A 27,935-nucleotide genomic window follows, 5' to 3' on the forward strand; every position below is an offset into this window, starting at 1 on the left:
TTTGAAGAAAGAAATATTTAATAGAATACAGACTAAATAAATACAAAACTACCCGGTTAAAAAAAAAAGCAGTTGTAAATAAAAGCACAGCTTGTTTGGTTATAACAGTTTATGTGCCACAGGTTGTTTACAATAGTGCAATTTTAAAGATACAGTAGTTAATAAATGTCTACAAAATAATAATAATAAAAAAACATATTTAACAAGTAATGATGAATGCATAAGAGCACAGAGTGCTTTCTAACAGCAGATCCCAAAGTCTAAAGGGGGCTTGCCCACACAGGTAAAGCTTATTCAGTTATCACACTGCAGTTTGACAGTAGATGCAACAGTCTGAACATATTTGTGTAGATAAAGGAGATGATTTCGCTAGAGGCAGAGCTTCTGTGATAAAACATCGCATACGACTGCAGTACAGAGGAATTCACAGTTAAAAGAAAAAAAAAAATCACGTTTGGACTTTTTTTTTTTTTTTTACAAGTGAGACGTGAGCTTGCATGGAACGTGCCCAGCAAGTCTCTATATTAAATTCTTAGAAAGAGATGAGCTGATATAAGTGACAACTTGAGGACTAAGGAATGTAGATCATTTGGTCCACATACAACAAAAGAAAACTCACAGTGAGGTGACTTTTTTTTTTTTTGTTTAAAACTTTGGCAGTGACTACTAACAGAGCTGGTTTAGAATAACCCAACAAATTAAAAAAATGCCTGACAAAAAACAGACCACCGACAGTCTCTCTAAAGCAAAACCGGTAAACCTTAAGCAACTCAGAAACATAACGTTTGGTAAAACCACTAGAGCCAGATCAGCTCAGACAGATTACTTTGGGTTTGGGAGATTACTTTAGACAGCTTTCTTTAAACGTAGACCTCTCAAAGAACCTCACACCAAATGACAATGTTTACTAAGCAGATAAGCTTCAAGTATAAACAGATGAGATTTTTTCCTACAGTGGTGTGAGCCTGTAGTGATGGTGGAGGGGGAGTATGGTTCAGAAGGAAAAAAAGAGGTAACATCTATCAGTGTGTGGATGGTAGCAGTAGTGGTTATGCTGGGAGAAGAGGGTTAAGGAATGAGCATACGGATGGGGATAAAATAACGACCAAGATGAGGAATGATTGTGTGTGTGAGAGAGAGTGTGATGGTGACAGTTGGTGCGCAATAGGGTGGGGGGGGAAAGGACAGATGGGAGGGGATGGTGCTAGTTTCTACAGCTTGTTGCTTTGAGTTGCTGTCCAGTTTTCTGCGCCTCAACAGTCAATTTTGCGAAAACTCGATCTGCCATAGGAATTCCTGAAACACAGACAACGAAGAGAGTGACACTGAAATTAGGCTAAAAGGAGGCAAACGTTTATTTAACAGTCTTCAAGTAATTTTGGTCTCATTTAAACAATTTAAACAAAGATAATGGTGTATAAATGTTTTCAGCTGCCTACTTTTATCTTTATTTCACATCCAATGAAATTGACTCAGTTTGGGCTTCAATTTATCCTTTTCTCTTTTTAAAAAAAAAAATCTTTGTGCCACCTTCATAAAAATCTATGAATTCTTGAAACAATATTTACACCTTTTGAATGCGTCATGTTACAACCACCAGTTTCAATTTTGTTTAACTTGTATGAAAATACTCTTTGCAAAGATAGAACAGCATTTTTTCATCATTAACAGAAGAGAATAAATAAAACTAATTAAATTGATTCTTTTATCAATTAAATCATTGGCATATTCCCAAATGTAATTACTTCTTCCTCTATAAGTGAGGTAGCATTGGAGATAAATGTAGAGCTTGATTTACATTTGGAGTGTTTTGATTTAGTTGAGCTTTTTGAGTTAGAAAGTATTAGATTCTTCTAATCTTTTAACTTGAATGTTGGATACAATCCCAACCAAAGTATTAAAAAAATCTTATCCTTAGTAAACAGATGCATACCACAGGCCTTTAAAATTGCTGTAATGAAACTTTATTTAAAAAAACAACCTTCTCTCAGTCAGGATGATTTAAATTACAGATCTGTATCTAATCTTTCATATCTAAAATTCTTGAGAAAACTCTGCTAATCAAGTGCATAAAAATCTGTTTAGGGAGTTTCAGTCTGATTTCAGAGTTCATCGGGGGACTGAAATAGCCCCAGAGAAAGTTACAAATTATATTCTCTTGACCTCAGATAATGGACTGGTATCTATTCTGATTTTGTTAGATCTCAGTGCTGCTTTTGACACAGTTGACCACAACATTATCTCAGAAATATATATATTTCTTTACTTCACAACATTGCTTCCATTGCTTTGCATTTGTCTAACACATAAAATCCTAATAATATACAGGAACGTTTGTGAATGTAGCACAAAATAATGTGAAAAAGGCAAAGCCATTGTAATTGTGATGAAATGTGGTTTCATGTTGCTCCATTGCTACAGTTTAAGAAGCAGAATGAGCTCATTCTGTGAACCCCCGCGCATCTGTTAACATCTCAAATTACCGTTGTGTTTGCACAGTCTGCACGGGCAGGGGTCTGTACAGCTGGGGGATTTTGCGGGTGATGAGAGGACCCAGAGCTTCTTTTAGTTTGTGGTAGTTCCTCTCCAGCTCTCGGTGGTACTCTCTCTGGTCTGGCCCAATCAGGCTCTTATTCTTCTTCAGGGCGTCCTCACACCTGCATCACAAATAGCAGAGGAGAGGCCGACGGCCAGGATTTATTTTTCTTGGTTACACAGCGGTCTGGAGTCTGAGGTGTGGAGCGTGTCGTCACCTCTTGGTGAAGTCTTTAAAGCAAAGCCGCAGTTTGTTGTGATGGCGAAACAGCTTTGGGTCCTCTGGAATGTCGGAGAGAAAGACCTGCGCCACCTCAAGGGGACCCTGTGAGGGGGAGAAACCGTTACATATCGGCAGAGGAATGTCTAAAAACTGAACCTAGGCCTAGGCCAGATTTAAAGCGACTTAATACTTCAGAGGAGGTTGGCTTTGTGACATTTTACATAATACAGTTAAAAATCTTTTTTTAAAGTCAGGCACCTGGTTGACAGTGGTTCCCACACACCCCTGCAGCACCATTTGAAGCATCTTAGGGTCCGCCGGGTCTTGATTTGTGGCAAAAGCGAGCTCCTGCGTCTTCTTCTGCATGTCTTCAATCGCCACCTCCATTGGAACAAGGATAATCTGGAGAAATAACAACAAAAAACCTTAATTGAAGCAGTTGTTGCAAAATGCGGCATCTGCTCCGTTATCCTGCAGATATCTACCTCCTCCTTGTGGATGACGTTGACGCGTGTCTTTATGTAAGGGAAGGCATGAGACGTTGTCAGGATCGTTTTGCGTTTGTACTGCTCATGCAGGTCGCCGTGTGCCCGGCCGTCCAGAGTGAAGGGAGTGCAGTACATGAAGGTTCGCAGGTTGTAGTTCTTGTCAAAATAGGTGATTCTTTCTTTCAACTCGTATGTGTCAAAGTAAGGCTCGACGTAGGTGATCTGGAGGTAGGCCTGGAAAACCAAAACTATGAATTAGTTAATTTTTTTCAAAAACATCTACTTTTTTATTCATAACAAACGTGCATATTAGGTTACCTTGTTGGGATCCAGTTTACTTTTGTCGACTGGACTAGAGTCCTTGATAATTTCAACCACGTCATCCTCAAACCTTTCTGAGTAGAACTCCTACACAACAAAGAGTTTCATCTTGAAGTTTCTCATAAATCTCTAGTGACACTTTTATTAGGATAGTGATAAATCAACTTGCCTCAAGCCTGTGGGAGATTTCAGCTAATTTGGTGATTGAAGGTTCCTTGTAGACAAACTCCTGCTCATCCAAATCTCCAAAGTGGCAGCCATAGAAACCAACTCGGAAATAGGTCCCAAACATTCTCTATAGACTGCAGACAGGATACAAAAAAACATTAAGATAATTCAATTAATTTAGAAACAGAGAAGCAAAATAACAAAATAAAACTCAAGAGGCAGTGACGTGACATTTGAGATAGGGCCATGAAGCACAAAGGAATGCAATCTGAAAGCTGATAAAGGCGGAGTTCAACTAAGTTAAATAATGAAAGTTTTCTCACACTCACCAGTAATGTGGCGTCCACACAGGGGCACAAAAACAAATTATAAGAAAGAGAAAAAGATTGTTAGTGTAAAAACTTAAAATTACGTGTTTAATATTTAAATTACTGTATTCAATTACTAAAATTAATTTGTTACCTCCCATCCTGAACTCTAAAAACATTGAAAAGTGAAAAAGAAAACAACATAAGATACAGGGATCAGGTGCATTTTTATCGGCTAGAGGATTTATTTTTTTTTATCTGAAAGTCAACTAACTTGGTTGTAGACTTTGTTGAAGGCCTCCTGCAGCTTCCCGTGGACAGTCGCCAGCTTTTTGAAGTCTCTGTTGGCTTCGTGGATGGGCAACAGAATCTTGTACACTTCGTTTATAGCTTCATACATGGCAGCCTGTGGTTTGAAGATAATGCATCACAGCATCTATTAATACGTTTTAATCAACTATGTTTATTTCAATATACAGTGCTGTAACCTTGAGCTGTCTGACCCCATGCAGTCTGTCGTCATGGAGCCAGAGAATGTGAGTCGTACCATGTTAAAAGAGGCAGCTGCTTGCTCCAGGAGGCCCACCAGGCCGACCTCACTGAAATACTTCCCAGCACAAATGCCTTCCTCCTCAGGGGACAGAACGTCATCTGAAACTGCCGACTCCTCTAACACGTTGGATGAGATATTCTGTGAGAAAATATAGAAGAGTCACATCAGAAATCCAGCTGCCTTTGGAAGTCACTAGTAAATAGAGTTTGTGTTTGATTAAATCTTAGGATAAATGATGACTATTACTGTAAATTATCCTTTACAAATCATCCCTACAGAAACAAATGGGACGCTTTTCTTTTACAGTCTGTCAGAGATGACAGAGGATGAAAGGAACTGGAACTAAATACATGGCAGTCCTGGAAGAAAACCTGTTAGAAGGTGCTAAAGACTTGAGACACCTTCCAGCAGGAGAGAGAAACTTAAACATACAGTAAGAGATAGAAGGATAACCTTAGATATAAGCCTATAAATGTGTTAGAATGGCTCAATCAAAATCTAGACCAAAGTCCAGGTTAGAATCTGATACGATGCTTGAAAATATGTTTACAGATGCTCTCCAACCAACATGAGTTTGAGCTCTTCTGCAAACAAAAACAGACAAATCTAAAGGTATACAAATCTGGTAAGGAAACACACCAAAACACTTCAAAGAGCAAATATAGCAGAAATTGGTTCAACCAAGTATAAACTAGTCCAAACAGGCACCACATTTCAGATTTTTATCTGTAGGAAATTTTGAAATCCATGATCATTTGCCTTTAACTTTATAATTATATGTGTTTTGTGCTGGTCTAACAAATTAAATCCCAATAAGATACATTAGATTTTGCGGTTGTAATACAACAAACACCCAGAGATATAAAAACTTGAATCAGGGTCTGTACATTATAAAGAGCATAACTGATCACCTGAAATGTTACACAACCGATAGGCAGGTAGCGGCAGTCCTCCAGCATGTTGAGGTACTCTGCCACCAGCGCTGCGCTGTGAACGAGGCAGTGGGCCGCCTCAGCGTGGTTCCCTCTCTCAGAGTGTTTTCCTGCCATGTTCTGCAGCCATGTGAGGCGGAGGTCAGGCGAGTTCTGGTAGCCTTTGGCAATTCTAAAACAGAAAACAAAGAAAGGATTTTTCTTCTTCTGTTTTTCTTCACCATTTTAACTCATTCTTGGTTTTCCCAATACCTATACATCAGGTCAATGAGCATTTCAGGATCCTCCTGATGCTCTTTCATTTTCACAGTGTCGGTAAGAATCATGTGCAGGTTGAACACCAGATCCTGAACCTGTAGTTTTGAAAAAAGAAAAACACCCACCAACATTCATCATCACGCCCTTTCAATTTGAAGACTGCTTTAAAAAGAGGGTTACATGTAAACTACCTGCTCTGGGAAAGGCGTTTCACGCAGCTCTAGGTCCTCCTCAGCATATGTCAAAATCGTCTTTAGTGACCGACGAAGATGCTCTTCGTTGAAGTTCTGTGATGTTCCCACCAAAGAGGACAGAGACATGGTGACCTGCATCTTTACTCGCGCAAAGTTCTGATGCAAGACCAGAGAGAAAGAGGCAAGTTGTAAATAACATTATATTCAACATGCAATCAAATCAGATCAAATTTTATTTGTATAGCACATTTAAGCAGCAAGGCATTTCAAAGTGCTTTACATCATATCAAACACAGAAACGCAATGCATATGTATTTCTGTTTAACTGAGATGTTGGTACAGGAACAATGAAAGGCATTTGAGGGAATAAATTAAAACGGTGCTAAACTTACATTTCCGATCTCAAAGTTCTGCCTCATGAGGAGATAAAGAGAGGCGGAGGCCTGGCTCCTGACGGAGCCGACGCTGCTGCTGCAGTGACGGAGGAGACGCAAACAAAGGTCTGCGCAAAGCTCAGTGTCCTCTTCAAACAGCATCTCTGGAAACTGCTCAAAAATACGAATACAGTTAACTCAATTTACTATTTACACTGAGGTGTCAGCTGAAGCATTGAAAATGATCTAATGCGCTTAAAATAAATGATTAAATTTTTTAAAAAAAAGCAAGAATGCGTTTGTGTTCTGCTGAAGTAGTTTAATTCCTAAAAAGGACGGCACTGGTTTCTCACCTTGAAAACCAGTGCTCTCTGTGTAGTAAAGCAATGCTGCAGAAAGAGGGCGCTCTGGTTGCCTGCCATGCTGTGAAGAATCACTCTCAGGACTCCACCGAGAACACTCTCCTTCAGTTCAGAGGCAACCACAGTCTGAAGGAGGAAAAAGACACGACATGCTGAAACTTAAAAAAAATAAAAAGGCAGCTAAATATGAAAAGAAAACGTTTAGTGTTACCTTTACTATAATTTCCAGTGTGTCAAGTACTATGAGGGACACCTCAGTAGCTAAGTTTCCATCCACCACAGATTCCTGCTCCATCTCAGCCTTACTCCTGTAAGTTTATTCAGTGTTCATCAGAGTATCACATAGGAAAGCATCAGAGGAGCTTACTCATTACCAATTTCAACACTGTAATTAACATACTTGTCGACTCTGTCTGCATTTTGTCTCCAGTGGGTGACATTCTTTTTCCACCTGACATTTTCCTGGCTACCATAAGGACTCCTTTCTGTTACGGTAACAAAAAAAAGGTGAATATGTGAGATTTTAACAGCTGTAGACAAATCATGAACCATCATGTTCTCACGCTCCTCACCTCTGCAGCGGCGGACCATCTCTTGACGAGCCCCTATAGTTCCCAGAATGGCTTCCTCCAGTCGGGCTTTCATGTCCTGAGACTTTTTAAATGTCAGGCTGTTTATTCTTTCAAGCGTTTTCCTCCCCTGCAAGAAAAGTTTTGTCAGAAAATGTCAGCAGCACACTAAAAGGACATAAAACAAAATATATTTAGAGTACATAAAACTGGCAAAAATAACAATCCAAGAAAGATTTGAAAAAAAAAGTAAGATAAGCCTAATAAAAATGACATTTACAATTTGTTTTTTTGGATAAATTAGCATCACGATTATGTTAATGCACAATCAAAAACACACTACTTTATAGTCTTACACACCAATCTGAATGTGTCAACAAGAAAACAGAGTTTCTGAATTTTGATTCCAAACTTTCTGGCTACCATAAGGAAGTTGAAGTTGCCCATGTTGTTCCTCTAAGCTCTGCTTTAATATTGTTTTTCAAGCTGTGAGAGCAAATGTTTAGCTGGAAATCTTACCATGTACAGTTTTATAAATAAGAAAGAAGCTATATGTCATGTTTTTAATTCTGCATTAAATAAGACAGTCCAATGCATAAACACTACCATCTTATCCAAAAGTATTTAAATTGGATGTAGGCATTTATGACAGCGAGGGTTCAGATAACAGGTGCAGAAATATATTAGATTTCCATTTCTGTGTTAAATGAATAGTAAAGAAATGCTTATACACAGCAGTAGGTTATCTATCCTCGTTACTTTACCTTGTATTCAAAACAGGACACACACAGATGAAGTAGATCCAACAAGCGGTTGATCTGCAAGACAGATAAGTCCGACACCCAGCGCTCCAGGAGAGATGCGTCTGCGTTCTTCAGCACCCACAGGAAGCACACCAGCAGAGTCCGGCTGCACTCGGCAGACAGAGAGCTGCTCTGGCGCCCGGCCTGGTGGAGAACGGACAAAAACAGAAACTCAAGAGCAAAGCTTGGGATCCGCTTCAGAAAAGAAGAAAAAGGACAAAAATAGAGCGTGAAGGAGCTGACTTTCTACGCAGCAGCCGACCTGCGACCCGTCAGTCTGTACGGCCCAGGAGAGCAGGCTGACCCTTGCCATTATCACTTACCACAGAGGGGAGAGCAAATGGGTTGGCTTTGGCATGCGGTAAAGGGGAGCCAGCGATCGCCATGGCAACAGACTGGCTGATAATGTTGCCACTGTCTGGGTCAGTGTCTTCAAAGTAGGCAGAGGAAAGGCGAGCGCGAGAAAGCGAGGAATCTAAAAGACAAAAAGGACTCTTAGGTATGTCGTTTTTCAGAAATAAAAGATTTTATTTTATTTTTTTAAATGCCGCACAAAACATTCCACTGACCACAGAAATCGTGGAGCTGATGCAGCGACTCCATGACAATGGGCAGCAGGGGCAGGTAGAGCTGAGCAACATGCGCCCTAACCTGAGGGTCCTGGTAACGAGGGTCCGCATCATGGCTGCACAGCAGCGAGTGAACGGCACTGATGGCCTTTTTATGAAGGAAGAAAACCCTGCAGGCGACAAGAGTTCATGAACCACCTCTGTTTCAGTCCTCACTGAAAGTGGCGCCACTGGGACTGAATAAAAATACAAATCTCAACAAAAGTACAAGGTTGCAATGTGACAAATGTGAACATGTTCATGAGGATTAATACTTTTGAAAGGCACTGTATATAGAAAATATTAAGAACCTACCCTTCACCATCAGGATCAAGAATGAGAGCGAGTTCAGTGAGCAGCAGGCCAGACAGGAAGTGCTGCTGGCGGAAAGGGACCGACAGCTCAAACATGGTGGCCACACCCTGGTCTTGAACCATGCTTGAAAATGCTGAGCTCTGCCAAACAAAACAGATATTAATAAGATAATATAAACTCTGTCAATACAATTTTGTAAATAGAAAAGCCTTGAAAACTGAGATTCATAAATGTAAAAGTACAAAAAAGATCTTCACTTTGGAGCCTACTTGAGTACCTGTGAAGTGGTGGATGAGGTAGAAGGGGAGGGGGACGCTGGAGGGCTCAGAGTTGAGCAGGGCAAGTTGAGGATGACATAATGCTCATGGCTGCAGACAATACGCATAAAGTCCATCCTTAAGGCATTCAGAGAGCTGGGATTCTGCGTCGTGTGAAGCTTGTTAGCGATCTGTTAAACACACAGAATCATTGAGCGCAAGAAGTTGAAAAGCGAGAGCAGAACTGGGTCGTCTGAAGCTACGGGGAAATGATGAGGAGATCAATAGAAACCTGTTTGTAATAGGAGCGAATGAGGTTGAAGACAAAACCCCGGTCCACCAGAGACAGCAGATCATTAAGGAAGAAGGCCAGACTGTTGTTCAGCCTCTCCACAACCTCCACATCCTGAGAGGGTGGGAGGGATTTCACAGGGAGAGGGAGGATCAATAACAAGAAGAGAGTTTTCAGGTGCATTTCAATAAATGTGAGCTTCAACAAATTTCAGCTTAATTTATTTCAGTAATTCAATTGAAAAGCTGGAAGTAATCCTTTAGATTAAAAATGGAGTGAGACATTTGATGCTTACTTTGGATGAATGTGGCTTATAGCAACAAAAAATCCAAAAATCCCTTTCTCAGAAAATGTAAATATGTTTTATAGGACCGATAAAAAGGATTTTATTATAGAATTTTAAGCCTCCTGTACAGTTTATACACTGTGTGGTTGGGCCTGAAATACTGCAACAGTAAGGTGTGGCGACAGGTGTTGAACGTTTGGCGTGATCTTATTTTTGACTGTGCTGAGGAAGATGATGGAGCATGAAATGATGTAAAATGTTCTGTCAGAAAAATGTGGTGCCCATAGACTTTATATAAAACAAAACCCAAATCTCGCAAAACCATTCCGAACTGTGGTGACTTCTCATTGGACCTCAAGCAACTAGAATTATGTGCCTTTCCACTCTTCCTTCAGACTCAGGAACCTTCATTTCTGAATTAAATGATATATGTACTTTGATTTGAAAAGAGGAGTTCTACATATCAGTAGAGTCGCCTTGGTGTTATCTCTGGTTCGGAAGTGGCTTACCATAAGTCAAGTTGCAGTTTTAGCCCCAGTTCTGGATATGCCTGTGTGTGTTGGCTCATCCCTCTCTGATCTCCCTCCTTTAAAATTATTTGCTTCACAATCTTTTTAAACTTGCAGCAATTCCTCTTGCTTTTGCATATTCTTTTTCCTTACATCAATATTCCAGAATTCAGCTCTTCCCCCACCTAGAATTCACCCCACGCACTTTAACTTAGTGTTATTAAAAACCCAGACAGCAGATTGTTATATCTTTGTTGCACACATTTACCTTGTGATGTCTGCTTGCAATGTCTGCACTGATGGCACACACGAGTGCTGCAATGTCGTCAACGAAGCGGTCTGGGTAGCGCTGTCGCCTGGGAGAATCCAGTTTAGAAGTCAGGAATAAGTGATGAGCCATGCTCTTGGTCTGAAGAAAGGAAAGGAAATAAACTCTTAAACAAAAGCAGCTTTTTCCTGATTTAAAAGTTGTGATTTGACTGCGTTTGCTTTGGATGCACGAGAATTATATGGCCCAATAAAATTCACAGAAAGACTGACCATCAATTGGAAGAAGAACCAAGCCTGCTGCAGCGTTGCTTCCCTCACTGCGCTGGTGCTGACCACCCACTGCAGCGCCAGCTCCTCGTGGAGCAACTAGACGTGAACCAACACAGCAGGTTTTAGGTCACAGGAGGAAACAATGAGATGTCGCTTTCACTTTTTTGTCAGATATGAATATTTTGTAAATGCAACTACATCTAAAACACAAATAAGAAGAAAAAACAATGTGTGCTCTAAAAAGCTTACATTTTAAAATTACAAAAAATGTGGGTATGCATTAGGGAAGAATGTGAATGTTTTGTTTACATTAGATGCCACTTTTGTTTTACCTTCTTCGTAATCGGTCTGGTGGGAACAGTTAACAAGGCCACACTGTCCAGAAAGGCAGACATGCGATTGCAGCTGTGGTCGCTTGCCTGACATGAGGTGGTGGTGAGGTGAACACAGACATGAGGACAGCGACGTGAAAATGGGTGAATGAGAACGGGCTGGTGGAGGGAGTTCTTTTTAAGAACTCTGATGAGGCTGAAAGGAAATCTAACGAGCTCCAGGATGAGCTTCTGTCAATTAGGTGCTTGTTAGGACAGAGGGGAGAAAATGTTTTGGAAATGATCGAGGAAATGTAGTTTAAAAAGAAAAAAAAAAAGAGGTAGGATGAGATTTGCAGAGAATGATTCCATGCAGAGACAAAAGCAACCTCTGAGAAACTGGATAAGAAAAAAAAAACGAGGAGCTGATCGGGGGCTGTGAGCGATGAAGGTGTAGAAGAGGAGGAGGAAGGAAGGATTTGGCACCTGCTTGAGCTCGCAGCTGGAGTTGGGGTTCCGGCGTAGCACAGATCTGGAGCCCCCAGGGGCATAAGCAGAGTTTACCCAGGAGTGGGAGCGGTCAATGCCCTGCCATAAGCACCCGAAGAAACACACACACAAACACACACAGAGTGGCAAGAGGCAAGGACACAGTGAGCAAAGGGAGGCTAATTATCACACAGGATTTTATTTCAGGTTGAAAATCAGGAAGAAACAAAAATTAAGCTCAAAGGGGCAATAAAGGGGAAAAGCAGGGAGGGAAGAAAAACTGAAGGAGCCAACAGAAACAAAAGAGAAAAGTAAGAAGCACAATTGTAAAAATTAAGCAGTGATTAATTACTGGAACAGTTCTTAGTCGACTTGAGTTTAATGAATCTGCTGTGAAGAGTTAAGACACTATAATTAAATCAACATAAAATTATGAAAAATGTGAAGAACAGCACAGTGGTTCTAATAAAAACATAAAATAAAGACTCTCAGCACAATATGGAGAATATTAACTCACCTTGCTTCCTATGATCCTTTGGACTTCCTCATCCGGGGAAATCGGCGTGGTGGCCAGGTCGGGGTTGGAGTTGCTGATGCTCTTTGAACGGGACAGATGCAGGCTGCTCGGGCGGCCTGTCGCCCTGGATAAGGTAGCATACTGCACCGGCATCTCATAGGGATGGGCGCCTGCGTTTTAGGAGGAAAATTAAACGCACAAAGAAGTGAAACATACTAATGGCTGAAAGGGCTTTTGCAAAGTCGCATAAACAGTCAGTTCTGATTGGTCGCTCACCTGCTGGAGGCATGACGGGTTCAGCGGTGGGCAGGCGGAAAACGTAATGGACATAAGATGCCAGCAGGTTGTTGCGACCGTGCTGGTCTTGGTTTCCCTCCAGGTTTTTGTGGATCTGGTTAACCAACAGCGCCATAGCTTCAAAAGCAGCCCGGCCGAGGTTCACTACAGGTCAAAAAAAAAAAGACAAATTAAAACACAGGTATAAATGACAAGAATCAAGACTTTTCTATTGAAATGATTTTTATTCTTTTTAAAGAAAGATATGTTCTTTTTTGTGTTTTGCGCCACATAACTCTGAAACACAAATCATACAGCCATAAAATGTTCTTAAACTCAATAGAACCAGTTTGTTTGTTAAAACATAATATACAAGTCAGTAAGTAATAATAATATATTCATTTTAAACCAAAAATGTTACTGTCTCTCCCCTAAATTTCCTGAGAAAATTTAATCTATAATAAAAGCTGGGAAATGTTAAACTCTATTTTTAATTTTAAAAAAAGGCTGATTTTATAAAAGAGCTTTTAAATCATCAACACCTCAAATGACCTTATCACCTAGAAGAGCTGCTTTTTTCCAGGTCTCTTTAAAATATCCAAGCTGGTCCTTTTAGGTCTCGCCAAAATAATCCCATATGCAAGAGAGGTCAAAATAAAGATGTTTTATCTGAATCCTTGTCAAAATATGTCAAAGTCCTTTGTAGAAATAATCTTGATGATAATTTAGAAAATCAGAAAGATTTTAAATAATCTCTAACTTTAAATTTGGATTAATGTGCTAAACTCTAAAACTGTACAGATTTCTTTTTTGTTTTATAACTGAATAATTACATGTTTGAAATTTTGAAAGTGAAAACAGCCTGTGGACATGTTTGGGTCTCTCTACAATGTAAAGAAAGTGTTAAAATATGCAACTGATAATATAACAGTGAACTATGACTGAGAGAATTGTTTCTGTCCGTATGCATATGTTAGGTCGGCCAAAACTGGACTTGGGGAGCCAGGCTTTTTGTAGATCAGTGATCAGTCAGAAAACTACATTTGATAGGTTGTAAGAGTCACTGCTTTATTAAACTTTATTCAGGTTTGCTTCATAATAATGCTTCATAAATGAGAATCTGGTAAACAGAGGAATGATTTGGTGTTTATTTGTTACCTGACAGACAAATTATGCTGTCTTTAACTGTGAGTTTGTCTTGCTGTCATGGTGAGTATAGTGACTCGACAGGTAAAAAAGTGAAAAACTGTTTAAAGTTTAAAGAGTCTTTGGTCAATCTTTTAAAATCTTCAAACAAAAAAAACCCCTCAATGCTACTGACTAACACCAATTTAAAACACTACAGAGCACAAAACAATGGATCTAGGAGGCAAGCAGATTTAAATGACACATGGGAATTTATTAAAAAATAATCCACAAGTTTTCTCCTGGATTAGAACTAATTAAAAAAACACTCACCAATTTGGCCTGCAATGACTGGCGGGTACACGATTAGCTGAATGAGTTTGTTGAAAAGCTGATGCAAAAATCTGACACAAGTATCCAGCTGAGACCCTCTCAGCGCTGAGATGCTGGCCTTCAGCTCGCCTTCCATGTTTGCTTCGGTAATAATCACATCCTTCAGTCGGAACGGGAAGGAGTACTCCTCGAGAACATACACCAGAGTGAAGAACTTATCCAGGTGTGCGTCCTGAAAGGCAGAGCCAATAAAACACAGATTTATGTTTGTTAGAACAAACACAAAAATCCAGCAGACATGTAAGGCAATATTTTGTCTTTTTAAATCCATATAAGAATTAAATTACAGGCGTTCGCAGCCCTAAACACAAATGTAAAAGTTCCTGAGGAATTTTTAAATTTTTTGGATTACCCAATTAATAATTGGATAGCAAAAGATGCTTAGAGGAGGTTTATTTTTCTTTTTTTTATCAAATTTGAACCAGGGAACGCTAAAATTAGGTTACTAGCAGGTCTGGGTAGAACATATTTACAGAAAAAGTTTATTATTTCTTTATCTTAAGTGGAAAATGTACTTATTTTTTCTAGCTTTGGCCTAATTACTGCTCAGAGTGTGTTGTTCTTTCACCAAATGGCATTTTTTTGAGTCTGTATACTCTAGTTACGATCAATCGATTACTAAGTTGACAATTATTTCAATATTCGATTCATGGTGATTAATTGTTTCAGCCCTACATTAAAGATTTTATGAGTCTGAGAGAAAAGCAAACTGGTAAGCTTAACCCTCAGTTAAATAAGCATTTTTATGTACCTGAGTGTGAACAGAGGAGGTTGCTGTCACCTCGACATTGAAAACTCCTTTGTGATTATCCACCCACTTCATGCCTGGAAGCTGAACCTGCCACGCATTGAAATTCGACTCATTAAACAGCGCACCATGACGTCACAAAGGAATTGCTGTTGGCAGACGAACTGATATCCACACAGTCTCGTGTACATCACTCACATCGGGGGTGAGCACCGAGTAGCTGGGTGGAGGCTTTTCCACAGACACAGGAAGACTGAAGGAGCCGGTGCGCAGTCGGCCGTGCTGCATCAAAGGTATCCACTGCGGGCGGAAAGACATGTGATCTCTCCCAAATGGCGAGAGTACAAAAAGAGCTGCCAAACAAGTTAACATGTGGGTGAAAGTGTTAAACCTGAGCCAAGAGCACACTCACAGTGTAGCCCACGGGGGTCTCCAGAGGAGTGTTCTGCTTGGGTTGGCAGCTGATGTGGTAGAAGGTGAACAGCAGATGATGGTTGTCTGTCAGATTGGCAGGAATCTTCATCTTCGTCTCCTCATAGAACTCAGGGGATCTTATGAGCAAGAGTTAATGTTCAAGAGAGCTAAACAGCGAGAGGGTAAAAGAGCGAAAGAGCCTTACTTGTTATGATAGATGATGGGAGTGTACGCCTCTTTCATGAACTCGGCACAACTTGACTTTCCGAAGATGACCTGGTCAAAAAGGCCCCGTGTGAAGGTCATTTTCAACCACTAAGATGGAGCACTCGTTCTAAATAACCAGCTCTATTGTTGCATGCAGGTTTATAGAAGAAGCTATTTAATCTGCTGCACTCACGTCAAAGATCCACTTAAGAGAACAAGCAAGCAAACCTAGAATAAACTCTATTATAATTCAATGTTCTTGTTGCCAATAAATTAGACATCCAACTAAAAACTAGTTTTAAGTGGATATCTCTGCCTTGAGCAATTTTTTTCTAATACATTTTTTTTAGGATACAACAATTATGTTCGTCTTTGAACGGGACTCACCGGTAAAGCTTGGCTGGGATCTTCTCCTGCCATAAACTGAACTTTCACAGCAATGTTCCTGACTGAGCCCTGGCGGCTGCTGAAGTTCAGACTTTGCGGGTACACATAGAGCAGGTTCCTGAGAAGTGAGGAACAAGCAGAGGGAGACGACACTAGAACAATTTAATGCAGAAAAAAATCTGTGAAGGTAAAAGTGAAATAAAGTTCCTCGCTTTTGTTATATTGTCATTAGGAAAAGCATATAGATTGTCTTCTAAAGGTATTCATACATAATGAACTTTTTTTTTTTTTTTACATTTTGTCATGTTACAATCATAAACTTTGGGTTGTCATATTGGGATTTTGTGACAAACCAACACAAAGCAGTGAGCCACTGTGAAGTGAAAGTAAAAGATTGACAATATTTCTATATGTCTTAGAACTTAAAAGAGTGGTATACATTTTGTTTGTATTTATGCCACTGGGAGAATGAACCTTTTGCTACAATTCCATCTTTAAGTCTTGGGATAAGTCCAGATCAGCTCAGTCCCTTTGGTTGGGAACATCTGTGAATATAACGTTCTCAGGCCCATTCAGTCTAGCTCTAAAATTCAGATAAAATACATTAAAGATTGTGATTTCAATGCGACATCAAACATGAATATATCTACAAGGCATTTTACAACCTACAAATTCTTTACAAGATTCAGAAAGTATGATCCTCTTAGAGAATGAGAGTCCTGTGCGTACGTGAGAGACGATTGACCCATCACCGTATTCTCACTCATGTCACCAACTTCTTTCCAAGTTAAACACACACAGGTTACTACTGTTCATATTTTGAAATATCTGATGTAAATTGCGTTAGGAGAAAGATTAAAACAGTATAAAAGTAATACTGCTGCACTTATTTTAATGCTGCAAATGTTTGCATTTATAGCTTCAAGTACATCTCTTCCATACATCATATGCATGGTGCAATAGTGCATGACCTAAATGACAAAATTAGACTCTCCATGGTTAAGCTTTAAGAGAAGGTCACCGAGACCAAGGTCGTGAAACTAAACTTAGGATCGAACCACAAACGAGCTAATGTTTCACCACAGTGCTGCGTGTCCAGTCCCTATAAAAGGTGCAGCAGCAGGCCTGAAGATTCAGCTGTAGATGATGAAATTCTGGATGAAAGGGAGATACATATCCTCCTCCTACAGTTTTCGTCTTTTAACTTGAATGTAAATATTTTGGAGGAAGTGGGTTTAAGAAAAACGAAAGTCCCTATGAAAATGATCTGGAGCCTGTGTCTCGTGTGTTTAGTTGGGGGTTTCGGAGCGGTTCTTGCCGGCCCCATCAGGAAGACGGGCAGCATGGAGGGCAAAGCTGCGCCTCAGGAGGAAGTCAACGTGCTCACGTTTGGAGTCATACAGCTGAGCGAGTCGCTCAACTACGTCTTTGAAACCACTGAGGCAAAGATGGAGAGAATCAGCAAGACTCTGAAGAGTCGTGAAGAGACCCTCCAACAGCTGGGGCAGCAGACTGAACAGGCTGCAGAAGTGGAGCAACAGATAAAAGTAGTCGTCCAGCTGCTGCAGGTAGGAGCAGGGATAAACGTAAACACTGGATTCCATTTGTGAAGCTGAATAGTCGCATGATTACAGTTCGGATTATGTAAATATAACATACAGAAGCTAGGGAAGACTAAAAGAGTTACAGTTAAAGCAAGGTAAAACACCTATTTTATTCAGTGACTTATAGAAAAATTTAATTTAGACTCTTAGTAAGGTGGATCTAGTTTATACAGAAACTGCTGTTAAAGAGAATAATAAGGCTAAATCCTTATTTTCACAGGAACAAATGGCAAAACAACAGGCTCAGACCCATATCACAAAAAACTGGCTGAACAGCATAGAGAAGGATGAGGAGGAACTAAAGGCAAAAGTTCAACAGCTGGAGATGTACATCAACAACACTGCACCAAACAGCCTCAAGGAGCTGCAGGTAAATCTGAAAACTTAACTCATTCACTGTCAAACTGTAAATTAAATTTTATTTCCTTATTTTCATCACATTTAAACATCTATATTGCTTTTTTTTCTTAAGAATAAAGCGGAGGCACATCTCCAAATCTTGAAATGTTTACAGACCTGGAACAAAATCCAGAAAAAGGATATTGAGACTCAGGATGAGCAGCTTTCCAAACTGCAAAAGATGGTAACTTGCTAGTTCAACACATTTCATATGCAGAACTTACTCTATTTGTTTATTTCAATTAAAAATGTTGTTTGTTTCTGTGTTTCTTTCAGAGTGAAGCTATGCCATAGCTCATTCAAGACTCATCAGTTCATTGAATAAGAAAAAAATCCATCAACTCCTCATCGTTACTGCACTCCATCATTCCTATATGTGAATATTAGTTCATGTTAACAACTTTTTTTAATAGAAATTAAGTTAAAAATGAAGTTAAATTATACACATTTCTTTGTTATTTGTAAATAAATACTAAAACCCTAAAAAATCCTGGTTCTTTTTTTGTGAATTTTTCTAAGTTTTGAACATATAGGGTGAAACTTTTTTAATCTTTTTGCTTAAAACAAAAAAAGAAAAGAAAAACATCCAAAGAAGAAAAAAGTCAAATCAATCAATAATCACTCAGGAAGAAGCATGCATGCAATGAGTGGCTGAACTTGTGCTTGTTCAATACAAGAGGTCAAGCCACCGCTTGCAGGCATGTCTTTAATAGTAAACGCCCACCTGTACGTGGTGTGCGGCGTGTACACATTACGAGCAGGGAACTCCAGCACCTCTTTGGTGGGCCGGACGCGCAGGTCCGGATAAGGTATCACGTGAAGGAGTTCTGGTGAGAGGCAGTAATGTGGTGAGTCCGGTGCTGGAGAGATGTCAATTTTCAACTGAGCTGAGGGACACACGAAGCACAACAAGACATCAAATGAATAATAAGAAGAAGAATAAAAAAAAAAAAACTCTCTTAAATCTTTTCATGCAAACTGGCACATTAGAGTACATCAGAGTTACCAGTGACAGGTCTCAGCCTTCGCAGAACAGAGGACGGCCGGCGCATGTCTGCCAAAAACTTGTAGAGGTCCTCATCACTCAGTCTATCCCCCTCCTTGGTAAGAACACACAGAGAAAAATAGGATAAAAAAGGGATACAATCAGGTTTTAAATTCAGAATATAAAATTATTTCCTCAAAAGTCCAAAAAAGTATTTAAAGCTGCCTCTTTATTTTATAGAAGCAACATTTGTTTTTTTACTGCCGCAACATGTTATCTGGCCCTCAGTATTGCTAGTGCAGCACACTGACACAGGAGGGAAGAAAGAGGGGGATGACAACAAGTTAATAAATATGAGTAGTGAATTCTAGCTCTGTTGTGTCAGAAAACCAAGACTGATAGATGAGACTGGAGATGGAAGAGCTTCTTCATTTCACTCTAGCAGCAGAATGATGCTGTACCTTTAACAAAAAAAAATGATAGTAAAAAGAAAAGGTTTCTTCATCCAGTTTTTTCATAAATACAATTTCAATTTGAATATGGAGAACTTAATGTTACAGCAGATTTTTTTTTAACACAAATAATACTTTTAACAAAAAAAGTTCAAAGCCAAGTATTAATCCATGATGCATTATAGTTCAAGATGAACTATGATAAATAGTTCAGTTTCTGTTTGTTGTGCAAACAAAAACTGAACTATTTATCATAGTTCATCTGGTGACCCATCACAGCACAGATTAACCCCAATATGTTGTGGGTCAAATTGACCCATTTTAAAGTTTAACATTTTTTAAAACATACTTGGAAGTATTTTTTTTTTGCATGAAACTTTTTCTATTTATCTTAATAGGTGCACTCTACATATAAATTGAAAACTTAATCATTTTGCACATTTGCAACCCCCCGTGCGTCTACTTTTAACGTAGATACTGTTTGGGTCAATTTGACCCGGCAGTCAAATTAAAGGGTAAAAAAGATTTTTAAAATGTCCAATTCTATATGTTTCCTTGCAGCTATGAACCATATTTCACCACACACACACTCCACACATGCCCACTTTCTCACTATTCTCTTTATTTCACTAGGAAACTGCGAGAAAGCAGGTGTTCATACAACTTTTGACGGGAATCTTTTCTGTTCCCGTGGGCAAACTCCACCCACACTGAGTGGACACTCAGCAGAAGTGGAGGGAAACATGAATATTCTCTGCATGAGTCAGTGTCTTGATTTTAATCAGCGGGTCAATTTGACCCTGAACAGTATACGTGTCTCAAGTTCAATTATAAAGATCACCCATACAAAAAAAAATCAAAATGTAATATAAATTTTTTTTACACAAGATCAATTTCAAGGAAATTATTGTTTTTTTTTGTTTGTAGGTTTTTTCAGTGTACATAAAAAATGTAAATTCCATTTTTATATTTTTGGAATTCCATTCCAAATGAGTAAGTTGTCGTCATTGATCCTTTATTTGTGAGAAATAAAAAAATATCATTGAACAAATATTGATTGAAATGGTTAGTATTGGAGTTAATAATCAGATACAAACACTCCCTGGGTCAAACTGACCCATGAACATTATTGTTGTACCTCAAAAACGAACATAACAGGAAGGTTAAACAAATGTTAATCCAATATTTTATAAAATCAATGAACTCATAATATTGGCAAGTTATGGTTATGGTTTTAGGATCTTTCAAAATAATCTAGAGAATCTTTGTTGTTTTATGATTCCATGCTTTTAATGAGCCAAACTAGACAAAAAGGGAGAAATAAAGAGATAGACCAGAAGAATAGAGAAAACAAGATTTTTGTAAAATTATTAAGACTGAAGTTCAAGCTAATCTTTCATTTCTACCAACGTGTTCCTTCTTACAAAAAAATTGGAATAACAATGCTTTGGTCTGGCCCTGTTAGAGTCCTGACTTGATTCTGATAGTAAATCTGTGGAGCAAGATAAAGATTAGGGTTATGGCAAGGAGGCCTTCCCTTCTTAAAAACTTGGACCTCGTCTCCAAAGATAAATTGCCTAAAGTAGCGGGAATGCTAAAAAAAGTGAGTTAGCAGTTATAAGAAGTGTTCAATAGCTGTAATGATCATTTTTTCAATTAAAATGAAACTTTCTTTTACTTTGCTTTCCGATGTTTTGAGAAATTTCCACCTGGGCTGAATGGGAATAATTATTAATTTAAATCTGCCAGGGGTGTGAATACTTTTGGGCTCATCTGTAGTGTATTTAAATGTCAGCCTGTAGGTTTTTACCAGCCTCAGATAATACTGTTGCATTGAGTCTGACCTGTTTAAAGAAGTTGGTGACGGTGAGCGTTGCTGGGCGGAAAGTGGCGAAGTTACACATCTCCTCCCCAACACTCATTCTCTCAAACCCCTTCTTCTTTCTCTCATTCCAGGTCCCGTGGCTCTTTCGTTCTGCCAAAAGTGATTTACAAAACACGTAAATATCTAAAAATATTTGTAGAATGCTAAAGGTGCACATGCAGGAATTAGAGGTGGAACTGGGGATGGAGGGGCACTCAGTACCAGAGTCAGAGTCTGGGTCAGACCGATCAAGACCACCAACGCTGCTGACGATGTTGAGGAGGTGAATGGCTGTCCAGGCAAAAGGCATGCGGAAACGTCCAAGACGAGAGCACGCCTGCTCTGCCTGGAGGCGGAGCTTCTCCAGCTTCTCCTTGTGCTGCGGTGGAGCAACAAGAGATCAAATTGAGCTCAAAGGACACTGAACTGTCAAGACCTTTCTGCAACAGCCAAAGATTTAGCAAACTAAATATGACAGTGGAAACTGCAAAATCAACCAGACGGAATTGAGTAATATTTGTGGCTCAACTTTCATAACGTCCAATGCAGAACATTGCAACAGCGACACACTTTGACTCCGTTACCTTAGAGGAGTCCGATTCTTTCATGACCATGTAGGGTTCACAGCATTCACCAATGTCTCCCTGCTGAAGAACTTTTTCAAGCTGAAACAAATTTTATATGCAGGGTTGTTAACAAAAGAACTATTATTTTTCCACATTTCACAAAAATTAGGGCACCTCACAAAGATAGCTAAAATGGGAATAAATAAATGTCAATTCACCAGAAATTGTTGTTCAAGATGACATTTTACATAAACATTAACAGGCTAAATGACTGGAAGTATTTTTGGATTGTCAAAAATGATTATTAAATGTGCAAAAAATACATGGGGTGCTCTAATTAAGACATTTTAATTTGATTGAAATGAATTTTCTGTACCTTAATGACCAAGAAGATATCTGGAGAAGGATATGTGATGGAGAAAATGGCGGAACGAGCCAGCGTGGATATAACTATGTGAGGTGTGTGAGGTTTCAGCAGTCCTTTCATCTGATCCGAGTTAAGGTCGAAGTAAAAATTCTCTGAGATCTGTCAGGGGAAAAGAAATGGGGAACAGGGAAGGAAGGGGCATGGAGAAATGATAATGGAAATCTACGTCAGAGGAATTTAATTGAGTTTTGCCCAAGTGATCTTAACAAAATAAAACACACTTAAACCTTTTAGACGGAAGGGAAACTCAATTAGTCAAACATGAGCTCAGAATTACTAAGTGGCCTTACTCAGCTTTATTGACTGTGGAAACACTCACAAAAAACAAAAAAAACAAAGGAAAAAACATTTACCTTTTTCTTTTCCTTAACGTCATAAAGAGCAAGTGATCCAAATATTGGCTCAATTTCAATCTCAAATCTGAAAAAAAAAATTATAATATGCACTTACTGTCACATAAAAATCACACTAAGGAAGTTTTGATCCAATTTGGCCACTAATAGAAAGAATGAGGTCGTAAACATGAGGCGTTATGTTTCCTACTTTAGTGACAAACACTTGACCATAATCCTCTGGCCGCAGTGCTCTTTGGGCACCTCAGGTAGAGGACACCTCTCCACTGCTTCATCCTGCCACACAAAGAACAAAAAAAATCCACAGACCAAGATAACATTTAAACAGACGTTGTGGTAATGTCATGGCAGACAAACAGCGATCTGTACGCAGACATAAAGAGACACAGATCGAGAGAGAAAAAGGACAAAAAAGCAATCAAATATTGAGGAAAGAAAAGGCCAACTAGCTTATATTTATCATCTCCAATTGATAAAAGCATCAATTTTGTTTGAGTTGAGCGCATCCCAAAAAGATAAACCTTGTACTTGATAAAAAGCTATACATTATGTGTAGGTGATTAATACATGGGTTTTCAGTTAAATGTTAGCAGCTATTTTCACACAAACCTCATCAGGGGGAGGATAGAGGCCCAGCAGGTCACTGTGGCGCTCCTGAGAGCGTGCCTCCGTGTTGTTCCGGTCCATATCCTCTGCAGCTGTCCGCTCCAGCACGGACGGGAGCAACGCATCCGGGGAGGAGTTCTTCAGGTCAAAGATGCTGGAGGCCCAGCTGCCTCGGGGGGTCTCATCGAGGCTAACCGACCTCCGCTTCGAGTCATCCTGAGGAACACACAGGCAGGAGGGGACATTAGTTCCCCCTTCCCTCATCAGAACAGCTGTGCAGTAACGCTAAAGACTCCACTTGCTAGGTCACCCAAATATTTGAATTTCTAAGAAGCATGAGTAATTGATAAGGAAACAGCTAGAGCCACTTATCCATTATGGATGCTGAGTTGTAAACAGCTTACATTGCCCTTAGCCATTTATAATGGCAGACTATCATGTTAATCTCCTCGTCCGGGGATGAGTTGATGGAAGTTTAAGAGGAAGTAAAGCAACCCTTAACCTCACTTATGACCCTAAAACTGACTGAAATTGCATCTGAGTGTTTAAAACAGTAAATGCTTTCAACACAACCAACTACCTGGTCGTCCTGGCGATCGTGCACAGCAGCCTCGTCCAGTTCAAAGGTCTGTTTGACCAGCCCTCGCTGCCTCTCTCTCTGTCGCTCAGAGTTTTGAGGGGTGTAAGTGGTGCTGTAGTGTTGAAATCTGGAGGAGAAAATCAAAACGTTGAAATGGTGATAGCGCGCCCGTGACGGCAGTCGATGAAACTGACACTTACTTTCTATGTATGACAAGCCAGTCATCTGTGTAGACAGCCAGGGCATCTCTCACTCTGGGATCTAGTGAGCTGCATAGAAAAACACTTGAATAATTGAGCAACGCATGCCTTTATTATTTATGTTCACATAGTGTTAAAGAGAAAGGCTTTGTTCTTCTTTCTAGTAATGCCTGTCTCCCATTACAGTGAACCCAATGCTGCTGCTTGTGCAGTAATGTATAGTTCAGAAGAGGATTTGTAGATAATATAATGAGCTGTGAAGTCGAAGCAGCCCCTCTGACTTACTCCTCCTCCTCCTCAGGCAGAGGCGGCTCCAGTGTAGTGCACTCTTTGTCCAGCGGGAGGAGCTCCAGGTCATCCTGGGGAAACTCCATCAGCTGTCTGAGGGGGCCGGCCTCAACCCCCGGAGCGTGACTGCTCACATATTCTTCAAAGTCCACTGGTTCAACCACCTCCGTCAGGGGCAACTGTCAGAGAACATCAGGCCATGGTTACTTAACCATCGCTAAGACATCACCATCAAGACAAAACAGTAATCTTCATTTGGATGTCTTATCTTGTTAGGGGGGAGGTTTAGAACATTTCTGACTAAACTTAAAATGTACATAAGTTAGTAATACACTAATATTGTTCCCCAATTAAATGTAAAAAAACCCAAGGAAAATCATTCCTATATATTTTAGAGCCATCACAAGAAATCTCAATTGGTTAATTATTATAATCCATTCTTGAATAATCTTTATGAATGCATGTTTAACAGTTATTTTTTTCTGCTGATGTTCTATGTGTGAGGAGGAGCCTCTGGCTGTGTTTTGCAGGCACTGTGTGTGTAGAGCCTACGTCAGCAGAGATTGACTCCAGCCATTGGCCGACTTCGTTTAAGCCAGAGTTTTGAAAAAACAAATACGTCGCAATGAAAAAAGGATTTCCCCCTTATAGCATTCTTCCTTTTATACTTTTTTTTGTCAAAAATCTCTCAGATCAAGCAAATTTTAAAATAAGACAATCTCAGTAAAAACAATAATGTCCTTTTCAAATGTTGATTTTAATAATTAGGAGTAAAAAAATATATCTAATCAAGATTGTTTTTTCCTTTAACAAATAAAATATTCATTGTGGAGTTACTTTGAATATCTTTACACAACATTAGAATGTCTTTGATGATCTAAAAGACTTAAGAGTGACTTCAAATCAAAGCAGATCAAATCTTTAAAGGGATAAATACTTTGTAACAAATGTTTTTAATAATCTAAGGAGTATGGGAGTACTTCAGTGACCAAAAATGATTAAAAAAAGGAAAGTTTGGACTCTTTACAAGGACTATTTGAATGCAGTAGCAGCACAAGATCGATGTTTGAGCATATGAATGAGCAGACAAAGAAACAAAACAAAGTCATCAAAAGTTTTCTTCAGCCCCTGGGTGCAATATAAGTTGGACACATTGTTTGTCTGATAAATTTTCCCCTGAATAAATGTTCGGGGATACCTTTAGACCAGAAATTGAAAACATTTTAATTGATCAACGCCTTGTTTTTGTGTGGAAATGTGTAGGTTCTGTCTGTGTTAACAGAATTTAATTGTCTGGGCAATTACATAATTTAAATGAATCTTATTTGCTTTCTAACCAATGCTATAATAGGGCAATTATCTTTGAGCAGCTCTCATAAAGATTTCAAAAATTAAAGAAGCAATGCTTTCCTTGTGCATACGCAGAAATCTAAAGAAGCATCCTTGAGATTCAAAACAAACTTCCCACAGACCCAATCTTTACTTTATTTACATGTAAAAAGTAATTCAAAAACAAAAATATCTAACAGTTTTACAGGTTGTTTAAAAATGCCAGCTTGTTAAACTGGCATGTTAATTACAGGCTTACTTACAGGTTGATGAGCTCCTCCTCTTTTCTTAGACAGCTGAGGTGAGCCATAGTCTCTGGTCACTTGTTTTCTGACCTCCGCTGCAATCGTCCTGCAAGGGGTCAGTTAATGTTAGGGAGGTACGAGATTTTAAAAAGTTAGGGTTTCAAAACTGGCAAGTTCAAATATCAGCTGATTGTTCTCTTTACAGAGCAGAAAAGAAAAAATGAAGAACATTCTGCACATTAAGCACTTCGAATATTCCACATTGTTACTCTATACTTCTGCTAAAGTCAATGTTTCAAAGTCAAATTATCTACTGCATTTATCTATTATGATACTATAAAAATCACATACTGTTGTCTCCTGGCCCTGTCTTAAAAGAGGCAAAATAATTTAACTTTTATTAGCGAACGTGTGCAAGGAATAAATGTTTTGTATTTGTCCTGAATTACAATGTCAACATATGCATGCTTGACAGGACATTTTACATCACTTGCCTTATTTAAGCTCTTTTTAGAGAAGTAACACCTTCATCTGTTCCTCTATAGTTAAGCATAAAGGTTTCAGAGACATCATCTATAAACTATTTGCAATTGAAGGACAGCAGCTGTTGCACCTAATGACTCAAACCTCACAGAGCAGCAACGGGTTGGATCCCGGGAACGGGCGCAGGGCCAGATCTCTGTTTCTGGCTGCTAAGAACTTACAGCAAATGGCCAGCTTAAAGACAGAGCAGGAGAAAACCCCAATCCTCTCAGAGACAACAAACAGCTGCTGCTTTTGGTGTGCAAACTGTCTGCTTCTCACATACAAAAGCTAAAAAAAAAGCAAAAAACCTTCCCTTAATACCAGGATCTCAACTTTTCCTTTTTTTTTTTTTTTTTTTTAAGTGTAAGACTTTTTATTTCACACTTATTTAGCAGCTCTGTGTCATTTTTAAGACATGGACAATTGACAAATCAATTTAAAAACAGGAAAAAGGAAAGCTAAAGGCTGCAGAGGCAGAGCCAGAACGGGCTTCCCACCCTTTCCTGCATCCGGGACAAAACAATAGTGTTAGACCTACTACAGGAGACACAATCCGAAAAATGCAATGGTACACTTTTATAATTCACGGTCTGATCCAGCTTAAAGTAACTACTTTACACTTGCCGTTACTGAACTTAATTATAAGAATCCATGTTCTTGTTTGTTTTCTGATATGTGGAGGAACTATCTGGTTTATGTACTAAGACAATGCAAATACTTGTGAATCCAGGTCAAATACAAGCATAAGGTTAAAGCACATAATCAGACTCTAATATAAGTTATTTGCACACAAAAATGAGTTGTCATTTACATGGCTGTGAAGCTTTATTTCCTCCGGGAATCCTGATCAGTTAATAAGTGTAGTGAGAAACGGTAGATTTGTACTTATCACGGCACTTCTCTCTGTTTTACAACATTATAATACTCCCAGTTTGACACACAGCAGCAGCAGAGAAGCTCTTTCAGCCCAGTAACTCTGCTTCACCGAAGTGGCTCTTGACAACGCTGCTACCGTGCTACGATAACGCCTGTCAAACAGGTTGTTAAAGCCTGTAAAGTATTTGGGAGCGCCAACCACTCCAGTTAATTGTTTTTTTTTTAAAATTGAATTAGGGAAGTTACATATTTAAGCTAAGCTGATAATATTATGTGATACATTGCGAGTCCTAGCATAGTTGCTATGTGTGCGCTCGGTCCAGCAGGTCACACTATTCACTGTCGCTGTTAAAAAATAACTTGTTTCAGCCTCACCGGTTGATTTTATGAGCAAACGCCCTCCTTTCGCACGCTGACGATGTCATTTCTTGCCCTCCATGTAAAGAAAGTCTTCGAAAGTAAAAGTGTTCTCCTCCCGTGGCGGCTTGGGTTTGCCCCGTCCTGTGTTGGGATGCGGACCTCTTCCTTCTCCACACCAGGACCAGACAAGGAGCCCTCCTTGTTCCTCCTAGTGGCCGGGAGCCGAGGCGGCCGTCAGCACCAAGCTGACGTACAACACCAATACCACATCCGGTTACCCTTCAAAATAAAATACCACTCTTGTTTATGAACGCTGACATCTTGAATTGACACCGGAGCACTGCAGTATAAACGTTATCTGAGATATTATCTTATGACTTAAGTTATTTAAATCATGTAATTCAAAAAGTACACCTCATGTATAAATCAGATGCAAATGGACTGTTATTTTTCCAACATTTATTTCTGATCATTTTGGTGATGAAATTGGAACCCAAAACTCGGCATATAAGAA

At 39.4% G+C, this 27,935-nt stretch overlaps 1 protein-coding gene across 3 annotated transcripts; it reads right to left on the reverse strand.

The window, feature by feature from the left end:
• On the reverse strand, positions 1-27,635 carry dock6 (dedicator of cytokinesis 6). Of its 3 annotated transcripts, XM_032587489.1 has the most exons (49): positions 27,437-27,623; positions 25,679-25,766; positions 24,084-24,265; positions 23,799-23,867; positions 23,599-23,725; positions 23,022-23,234; positions 22,603-22,688; positions 22,413-22,479; positions 22,009-22,158; positions 21,651-21,731; positions 21,289-21,445; positions 21,047-21,177; positions 18,772-18,865; positions 18,490-18,652; positions 15,763-15,880; positions 15,374-15,444; positions 15,167-15,305; positions 14,953-15,054; positions 14,758-14,844; positions 13,947-14,178; positions 12,489-12,653; positions 12,213-12,382; positions 11,693-11,794; positions 10,896-10,991; positions 10,624-10,764; positions 9,561-9,674; positions 9,289-9,459; positions 9,012-9,151; positions 8,658-8,827; positions 8,412-8,563; positions 8,050-8,232; positions 7,289-7,415; positions 7,117-7,201; positions 6,928-7,024; positions 6,708-6,842; positions 6,373-6,525; positions 5,978-6,136; positions 5,781-5,881; positions 5,508-5,700; positions 4,591-4,734; positions 4,318-4,449; positions 4,198-4,212; positions 3,737-3,862; positions 3,565-3,654; positions 3,244-3,480; positions 3,017-3,160; positions 2,754-2,860; positions 2,484-2,657; positions 1-1,296 (listed from the first exon to the last, which is right to left on the reverse strand). In XM_032587489.1, exons 1-49 carry the CDS (start codon positions 27,484-27,486, stop codon positions 1,254-1,256), a joined length of 6,273 nt encoding a protein of 2,090 aa, XP_032443380.1. In that variant the 5' UTR covers positions 27,487-27,623; the 3' UTR covers positions 1-1,253. The 3 variants fall into 3 exon arrangements, with proteins under 3 accessions (XP_032443380.1, XP_032443379.1, XP_032443381.1); XM_032587488.1 differs by lacking the exon at positions 11,693-11,794 and adding an exon at positions 11,228-11,314 and having other exon boundaries at positions 7,117-7,415; positions 27,437-27,624; XM_032587490.1 differs by lacking the exons at positions 1-1,296; positions 2,484-2,657; positions 2,754-2,860; ... (21 more) ...; positions 10,624-10,764; positions 10,896-10,991 and having other exon boundaries at positions 11,641-11,975; positions 27,437-27,635.
• Between the last annotated feature and the right edge of the window lie 300 nt (positions 27,636-27,935).

The sequence above is a fragment of the Xiphophorus hellerii genome, chromosome 16, assembly GCF_003331165.1.
Source record: "Xiphophorus hellerii strain 12219 chromosome 16, Xiphophorus_hellerii-4.1, whole genome shotgun sequence".
In the NCBI taxonomy this organism is placed as follows: domain Eukaryota; kingdom Metazoa; phylum Chordata; class Actinopteri; order Cyprinodontiformes; family Poeciliidae; genus Xiphophorus; species Xiphophorus hellerii.

What these genes read in the sequence shown, in the direction of transcription:
- dock6 (XM_032587488.1), bottom strand. Translation starts at nt 27,486, where the DNA reads ATGACATCGTCAGCGTGCGAAAGGAGGGCGTTTGCTCATAAAATCAAC. An exon ending in GAGGAGGAGCTCATCAACCT is followed by an intron (nt 24,266 to 25,678) that starts GTAAGTAAGCCT and finishes GTTCTCTGACAG; the next exon opens with TTGCCCCTGACGGAGGTGGT. An exon ending in AAATCTCCCACAGGCTTGAG is followed by an intron (nt 3,655 to 3,736) that starts GCAAGTTGATTT and finishes TTTGTTGTGTAG; the next exon opens with GAGTTCTACTCAGAAAGGTT.